This window comes from Nicotiana tabacum, chromosome 15, assembly GCF_000715075.1.
Source record: "Nicotiana tabacum cultivar K326 chromosome 15, ASM71507v2, whole genome shotgun sequence".
NCBI classification, from domain to species: Eukaryota; Viridiplantae; Streptophyta; class Magnoliopsida; order Solanales; family Solanaceae; genus Nicotiana; species Nicotiana tabacum.
In genome coordinates this window covers 5,742,389-5,751,774 of record NC_134094.1, presented here as the reverse complement: position 1 = coordinate 5,751,774, position 9,386 = coordinate 5,742,389, and the positions used below count along the sequence as shown (strand labels likewise).

Here is a 9,386-nt window from a genome sequence, read left to right as displayed (position 1 = left end):
TTATTACTTTTTCCTTCGTATGTATTAGTTATATATATTACTATACCTCTTGTGCTTCAATGTTGTGGTTATGCTTGTTTGAATCTGGTCTATCAGAAACAACCTCTTTATCTATATAAGTTGGGGATAATGTTGCGTGCACACTATTCTCCTCAAACTCCACTTGTGGGATTTTACTGGATTTATTCTTGTTCTTGTTGTATGTAGTAATTATATATATTAAAGACTGCATTATTTTCAGAATTTCCAAAAGAAGATGATCTTGAATAAGCCAATGACTGAAAATAACATTTAAATATTATGTTTCTTAATTAATTAGTGGAATTGTCGCACTTGACAAATATTCTATTGCGGGGAGGACAAGGCAATTAGGCAAAGTTTCAATGAAAAAAATAATAGTACCAATTGGAGCATATCACTAATTCTAAAAAGAGTTATTGTCTTCTTCCACACTCGAAATTGAAATAATCAATAAAATTAATCAAAAATATGATGCAAAGCATAAGTTTACTTTCTATACACAAACAATATAGAAGGATTTTCACACTATTAAATTAGCTAAAAGATAATTACATAAAATGACTGATAACAAATTAAGCTAATCAACCCCAATACCAGGAGGACAATATGCAGCAGATCAACTATCTTGTTTTATGTAACAAATGAAAATAAAGGTATCTTTACACAAATAGTCGGTCATATTCATTGTTTCTATTTTCTAGTCATATACATAGATTATACATTGATTATACATAGTTATATATATATAATACATATATTATGCATATATTATACCTCTACTGACTATTTTTAGTTTAAGCGGTTGGATGACCGACAAGTTGAGTTAATTCTTCAAAAAATAAAAAAAAAATTCTTTACCTAAAGAACAAATTATTGACCAAGAGTTATTGGGGTAAAATTCACAAATAGTCACTTTTTAGTTCCACGAGGATTCAAATTTCATAGGCGCCACTTCATCTTGTTTAAATGGAACTACATGACAATGGTTATGTTTTGTAATTATAAGACGGAAAAGTGGTTGGTGGGCTATTTTTATGGCATTGGGTAACCGGCGATACTATTTATATTTGTTAGCCAAAAAGTATATAAAATATATATATTATATATATATATATATATATATATATATATATATATATATATATATATATATATATATATATATATATATATATTGTCTCGATTATTATTTTTGGGAACGGCTAAAAATATATATTTCTCATTATTATTTATTTAGATACAACATAGTTATATGAGCCGACATAGATGGGCCGGCTCTATCCCGAAATATGGGCCAGGCCCAGTTTATAGAGATGGGCTGATCTACTCTTCGTCGGATTGGTGGACGAATTCAGCCCAATTACCAAAGTTTAGTACTTACTTCGCACGCTAATGGCTGCTCCTCCTCCTCAAGAAGTAAAGAACAAATTCAACAATGGTGATATGATCCGTAAATTGACAGAGGGCGGAAGAATGACAAGGGGAGCAGCTTTATCGGAATGTATATTTTGCCAAATTGCTACCTCTTCCACTTCCACCACTCTCCTTCACTCCGTAAGATCACAATTTCACACACACACACAGAGTCGCTGTAATTATTTTTTTTAGCTTTAATTGATTTTTTCAGGATGATAAAGTTGTTGAATTTCACGCGCGCGCACACACATACACAGTAATTTGAGATTTTGTAGCTTTAATTTGATTTTTAGGGATGATAAAGTCGTTGCATTTCACTCACACAGAGTAATTTAATTCTTTTGTAGCATTAATTATTTGATTTTTGGGGATGATAAAGTCGTTGCATTTCTCTCTCTCTCTCTCTCTCTCTCTCTCTCTCTCTCACACACACACACACACACACACAGAGTAATTTAACTTTTTGTAGTTTTAATTTGATTTTGTAGGATGATAAAGTTGTTGCATTTCGAGATATTAATCCCTCTGCCTTCAGGTTCTTCAAATTTCATTAATTCTTTTTCCTTTGTCTTTCACCTGAATTTTTATTTCAATCAATTACTAACACGAACTAGTTGAACTCGGCTTTAAAAATCTTCTGAATCTTTATCATAATTTGAGCACTTCTCTCCTTCATGCCGGTTTGGGCCAGAGTATGCTCTGTGTGAAGCTCACAAATAGGAGTTTTGAATTCAGTATTTAATTTATTGGAGAAAATTATGATCATTTTCTGATGCTTCTTAGTTAATTGATGAGAATAAACCTTTCTTGTGAATAATTTTTTGTACGTTCAAATTTAGTTGTTCACAGTGTTTTTGAAAGCGCAAAGCCAAAAAAGCACAAGGTCCATGAGGCTTGAAGCAAAAAACAGAAGTAAAGCAAGAGGTGAAGTGGACAATGTACGAAAAATTAACAAATATCAAACATACATGAATATAGTACTATATCAATTAAATTGCGATTAAAAGAATTAATTTCAGCATCCAAGGTATAATGATGCCGGCATTTATCCAATCTCCTGAACATTGAGATTCTAAGAACTGACCACTTCTCATTTGGATCACTGTGCACGTCATTGTTTGAGGCACACATTTCTTTGAATCGCATGGCGTCACCCATGCAATGAAAAACGATGGGTGTTCATAGATGCTGTGAATCCTGTTTGCTGAGTTCCTTTTTTTAATTGCATTTTTAGCAATAACTTATCCAATTCATCATACTGAATGATATTGGCTGAGGGATAGAGGGATACTTATTTCCTGGGTTTGTAGTTAATTAGTACTCCACCAAATAATTTTCTAGGAGGTGTGACAGAGGGCTATGCAAGGATTGTAAGGTTATTCCGGGTGAGATACTCACGACGCAGCATAGGCTCTTGGTGATGGATGTTGGTATTATGTTAAAGAGAAGGAAAAGGTTCGACCGAGGGCGACCGAGAATCAGGTGGGGTGCCTTGACTAAGGATAAAGCCCAGGAGCTGGAGGGGCGGTTGTCGGCTATGGGAGCCTGGAGGAACAGTGGTGACGCGAGCATTATGTGGTCGACGACAACAAACTGTATAAGGGAGGCTGCGAGAGAGGTGTTAGGGACCTCGACGGGCGTCTCTGGCAGGCACAAAGGAGACTGGTGGTGGAATGAAGTGGTCCAAGTTAAACTGGAAGCGAAAAAGATAGCATACCTAAAATTAGTAGGGAGCACAAGTGAGGAGGAGAGGAGAGCGTACATGGAGTGGTATAAGGTAGCTAGGAAGGAAGCCAAGCTGGCAGTCACGGAGGCTAAAACTGCAGCCTATGGCCGTATGTACGAGGAACTGGGGGAAAAAGGCGGAGAGAAGAAGTTATGCCGGCTGGCGAAGACGAGAGAGAGGAAGGCCCGGGATTTGGACCACGTGAGATGCATCAAGGACGACGATGGTAGAGTATTGATGGAAGATGCTCAGATTAAGAGGACATAGCGGACTTACTTTCATGAACTTCTGAATGAAAAAGGGGATCGGGATATTGTGCTAGGTGAACTGGAGCATTCCGAGAGTCACCGTGACTTTAGGGACTGCAGGCGCATCGAGGTTGAGGAGGTCGTGGGAGTTATGCGTAAGATGAGTAGGGGCAGAGCGACCGGGCCAGACGAAATTCCGATTGAATTTTGGAAGTGTGTGGGTAGAGCAAGCTTGGAGTGGCTGACTGGGCTGTTTAATGTTATTTTTAGGACGAAGAGGATGCCGGCAGAGTGGAGGTGGAGTACAGTGGTTCCGTTGTATAAGAACAAAGGTGATATCTAGAGTTGTAACAATTATAGGGGTATCAAATTATTGAGTCATACCATGAAAGTTTGGGAGAGGGTGGTTGAAGCGAGGGTGAGGATGAAAGTGTCTATATCCGACAACCAGTTCGGGCTCATGCCGGGTCGTTCTACTACGGAAGCTATACACCTTATTAGGAGGTTGGTGGAACGGTACAGGGAGAGGAAGAAGGATCTGCACATGGTGTTTATTGATTTAGAGAAAGCGTACGACAAAGTTCCTAGAGAAGTTCTCTGGAGATGCTTAGAGGCAAAAGGCGTGCCGACTGCCTACATTTGGGCAATTAAGGACATGTATGATGGGGCTAAGACTCGGGTTAGGACTGTAGGAGGCGACTCTGAGTAGTTTCCAGTTGTTATGGGGTTACACCAAGGTTCTGCGCTCAGCCCGTTCTTATTTGCCCTGGTGATGGGCGTGTTAACATACCATATTCAAGGGGAGGTGCCATGGTGTATGTTATTCGCCGATGACATAGTTCTGATTGATGAGTCGCGAACCAGTGTTAACGAGAGTTTGGAGGTCTGGAGACAGGCCCTTGAGTCTAAGGGTTTCAAGCTGAGCAAGACGAAGACGGAATACCTGGAGTGTAAGTTCAGCACTGAGCCGAGGGAAGTGGGCGTGGAAGTGAGGCTTGAATCACAGGTCATACCAAGTAGTGGCAAATTCAAGTACCTTGGGTCGGTTATCCAGAGGGAAGGGGAGATTGACGAGGATGTTACAAGGATTTCACACACCGTATTGGGGTGGGGTGGATGAAGTGGATGTTAGCATCTGGAGTCTTGTGTGATAAGAGAGTGCCACCGATACTCAAAGGTAAGTTTTACAAAGCGGTAGTTAGACCAGCCATGATGTATGGAGTTGAGTGTTGCCCTGTTAAGAACTCACATATCCAGAAGATGAAAGTAGCAGAAATGAGGATGTTGAGGTGGATGTGCGAACACACTAGGATGGATAAGATTAGGAATGAAGATATTCGAGAGAAGGTGGGCGTGGCTCCCATTGATGACAAGATGCGGGAAGCGAGACTCAGATGGTTCGGACACGTACAAAGGAGAAGCCCAGATGCTCCGGTAAGGATGTGTGAGCGGATGGCTTTGGAGGGCGCGAGAAGAGGTAGAAGACGACCTAAGAAGTATTGGGGAGAAGTGATCAGGCAGGACATGGCGAGACTTTAGATTTCCGAGGACATGGCTCTTGATAGGAAATTGTGGAGGTCGAGTATTAGTGTTGTAGGTTAGGAGATAGTTGAGTCTCCCTTACTTCGTACTTTTGTGAGGTTAGTCTGGTAGGGTTTTTGTCGATGTCAACTAGTGGCAATGTTGTGTCTTACTACTCTTTTGTTTTCCATAGTGCCGGGTCTATGTATTGTCTATCGCGTTTGTTTTGCATCTATTTTCTCATTTCTATGATGTTATTTTTCTTATGGTTTCTATTGGTGATACTGATATTGTCTCTTTTTGTCTTCTTGAGCCGAGGGTCTTTCGGAAACAGCCTCTCTACTCTCTCGGGGTAGGGGTAAGGTCTGCGTACACACCACCCTCCCCAGACTCCACTAGTGGGATTTCACTGGGACGTTGTTGTTGTTGTTGTTGTGTGTTGTGCGTAGATGCCCATGTTATTCCCTTTTTTTCTTTATGTCAAACATGGGATATATAAATGTTAGCTAGGGCAGCGTGTGACATTTAGACACATCATTTAGCTATACTAGAGTACAATTTAGCAGATTCAACTTCCGATTCTCAAGTTGGTATGACAATTTTTTTGGAGTAAAAGATTTATTCTTTTCTTGAGACTCGTATGAAATCAAACTAAGTCATTAAAATGGGAGGGAGGACTATGAATCTTGAATGTTAAGCATAGTCATTAGAAGTGGAGGAGGGCTATGAATCTCATACTTATTTTTCAATGCTAGTACTGCTTGCCTTTTGATTGGCATATTATTTTGGTCTATCAAATATATTTACCATGAGGTTAAACAAAATTTAGGGATACTTTTGTACAGTTGTATTCGTTCTCCATAAGTTTTGAAAACTTTCAATCGGTATAGTCAGTGCAATGTTGGAATATGTCTTAACTAACATATTACATTGATATGTGATGTCAGTCATCTATATGCACTTCTGTCATTAGCATAGAATGTAAACTTGCAAAACCCTTTGCAGTTATCTCCTGTTAATAAGTTGTTTGAACGCAAAATCTTGATAGGCATTACTTGGTAATTCCAAAACTGCACATTCCAACTGTCAAAAACCTTCAGAGAAGCCCAGAAGATTTCTCCTTGGGTAAATTAAACTTTCGGAAGCATACTTACCACTTCATTTTCTTTTTAAATCCTTAAGCTACTTTATTTCTTTGTATTCACACTTCTAACTTGCAGCTTCTATTTCTTACAGTGAGTCACATGTTAGATGTCGGGAAGAGTCTGTTACATAGGGATGCACCTCAGTCCAAGCATTACAGGTAAAGGACTTACATCTTCAGTTGCTCTACTGAAAACTTTCTTCAATGACTTTGCAGAATAAATGCTGGGATCTAAACCAGTGCTTAATCCAATGATTTAAGGACTTTGTTTGTGATTCTAGCTTTTTTCTTTATTTCTTGTTCCTTATTGTATGACACTTGTATTGAACTTTTGGGGCCAATCAACATAACCTTCTGTGGATGAAGAAATACATTTACAATCTTAAGCTGCTAGTTGTAAGTACTGACTTGTGACTACAAATAGAGAAGACTGCCGCAACAATCTAGTCGATTCTCTCTAACATACAAGTCATAACCAATATATATTTCTAAGTATCCTCACATGTTTTTGATATTTTAAGAATCTTACTGTTACTTTATATTTTGGCATGCTTAACATAAAAAAGGCTTGTACCTGGAGAGGAATCTTTTTCACTCATATTTTTCCATTTTCTCAGATTTGGTTTTCATCAGCCCCCATTCAACAGTGTTGATCACCTCCACCTCCACTGCTTTGCACTTCCTTATACTCCAAGGTACCCTTTTCTCTACATGCTTAAACTGCCTTGGATACTCAAGATATTACCTTGTCCAAAATTTTGAATTTCTTGGAAGTATTGTATATTCCTTTTTCTGATTTTAAAACATTGAACAGCTGGAGGTGTATAAAATACTTGTCATTGGGGCCACTCGGTGGATTTATTGAAGCTGAAAAGCTTTTGGAGAGAATAAAGCCACAAATTCCTCATCACTCATCTATGTAACTGTCTGTAAATTTGTGGTTTCTAATTAAAATTGGCAAAAGTGTTAGTAATCTGCTAACTATTCTTCATCAATATATACATGTGTAAAATTCAGTCATTAACCTTGAGAATGATCTTGTTACAGAACCTAATTATTCAATTATATCTTTTGATTGAAAAATCAAAGTTGGATGCAAGAACTTCTTTAAGTTCCACACTTTCCTTTCATGCCTCGGGTATTTCATGCTTCATACCAGAATCGCTATAAGAATAATAATCTCCTGTGGAATTGAAAATGGCTTGTCTGCATAGTTAATTCTGTCTTTTAAATGAGTATATTAAAGGGATTTCTGTTTCCGTGTTTGTTGCTTACTTGCTTTTGGTAGCAGGTCAGTCCTTGACCTTATTATAATATTGACTACTGTTTTTTCTTCTTTTTGCGAGAAAACCCTGCTTGCAATTATTCAGAATCTCTTACATTTCACAAGTAAACGATGAGATGTGTATATGGATTTGGGTTCATTAGCATTGGTCAAAATAAATTGCAAATACTGTGTCATGTCAAACCTATGCTGCTTGCCCTTTAATGTCCAGAGAAACCAAAAAACTGGAAAATCTTGTTCACATCCTAGCTTTATCTATTTTTATTTGTGTTTTGCTTTGTACTCTAGGATGGTAAATGTGTCTTCCTGAGAGCAAGTGTAGATCTATTATAACCTAAATTGTTTTAAGTTGTTACTTTAGTAAGAGCAGGTTCAGCTCGGTCTGTGTGTATCAGGGGAAGTCTCATTGATAGAAGTGGTGCTTTAGTGATTTTTCAGATTTTGAAACATGATTTTCCGAGTCAGCTTCAGAGATCCTCTTTTAACTTACCCATAAGCAGTACATATCAAGATTACTCATGGGCATTTATTGCAGATTTTGCATCTCCTTTTTATGTGCAGTCCAATACAATTCTCCCCAAATTATTGTCGTATGTTATCCGTCCAACATGCAAATTTTTATGAACGTGATGGACCATTGCTATGGGTCGTAAATTTTCATGTGTTAATAATGTCCACGCCATCTTCATGAATTCGGGTGACGGGGTCCGAATCGCCTAAAGTTTTGCTGGTCCATTAGAAACGACCTAATTAACAATAGTCATTGCTTTGCCAAGATTGTTTCTCGTTTTTGGTGTTTTAGGGTCGTAAAATAGGAATTCATCACGACTTTTAATTTTTCGTATGATAATGCTCGCGCCATCTTCATAAATTTGGGCAACGGGCTCCGACTTGCCTAAAATTTTGTGGGCCCCACCGACTTCGACATGAGTTCCTCGTTTTTAGTATTTTAGGGCCATAAAATATGAATTCAGGACAATTTCGATTTTTCGTGTGCTAATGTCCACACCATCTTTGTGAATTCGGGCGACAGGCTTCGAAATAGCCTAAATCACTATGAGTGTTCTTCGTTTTTTGGCATTTTAGGAGCATAAAAAAGGAATTCAGGACGATTTTTAATTTTTCGAGTGTTAATGTCCACGCCATCTTCATGAATTCGGGCAACGGGCTCCAAATCGTCTAAAATTTTGTGGGCCCATCAGAAACAATGTAATGAACAATAGTCATTGTTTTGCTATGAGTGTTCATCATTTTTTGGCATTTTAGGGGCATAAAATAGAAATTCGGGGAGATTTCAAAATTTTCAGGTGCTAATGTCCATGCTATGAATTCGAGCGATAGGCTTCAAATTGTCAAAAATTTTGTGAGCTTATTAGAAACGACCTAATGAATAATAGTCTTCGCTTAGCCATGATTGTTCCTCGTTTTTTGGCATAGGGCCATAAAACAGGAATTGAGGATGATTTTTAATTTTTCACGTGTTAATAATGTCCACACCATCTTCATGAATTCAGGCGACCGGCTCCGAATCGCCTACAATTTGTGGGTCTATCAGAATGATCTAATGAACAATAGTCATTGCTTTGCCATGACCGTTTCTCGTTTTTTGGCGTTTTGGGCCATAAAACATGAATTCAAGATGATTTCTAATTTTTTGTGTGCTAATGCCCACGTCACCTTCATGTATTTCGACGACGGACTCCGAATCGCCTAACATTTTGTATGCCCATCAGAAACAACCAAATGAACTTAGTCATGGTTTCGCCATGACTGTTCCTCATTTTTTAGTCTCTTAGGGCCATAAAACAAGAATTTATGATGAATTCCAATTTTTCGTGTGCTAATATCCACGTCATGTACATGAATTCGGTCGATGGGCTTTAAATTGCCTAAAATTTTATAACCCATCAGAAATGATCTAATGAATAATAGTCATTGCTTCGCTTTGACTGTTCCTCAATTTTGGAGTTTTAGGGTCATAAAACCGGAATTCAAGACGATTTTAATTTTTTGTATGCTATTGTA

General features: G+C 38.1%; 1 protein-coding gene across 1 annotated transcript; it reads left to right on the top strand.

Moving 5' to 3' along the window:
• Positions 1–1,398: 1,398 nt before the first annotated feature.
• LOC107815932 (bifunctional adenosine 5'-phosphosulfate phosphorylase/adenylylsulfatase HINT4-like) lies at positions 1,399–7,164 on the top strand. The gene is made up of 6 exons (XM_016641584.2): positions 1,399–1,575; positions 1,926–1,972; positions 5,981–6,057; positions 6,169–6,235; positions 6,694–6,771; positions 6,891–7,164. Exons 1-6 carry the CDS (start codon positions 1,414–1,416, stop codon positions 6,997–6,999), a joined length of 540 nt encoding a protein of 179 aa, XP_016497070.1. The 5' UTR covers positions 1,399–1,413; the 3' UTR covers positions 7,000–7,164.
• The last annotated feature ends 2,222 nt before the right edge of the window (positions 7,165–9,386 follow it).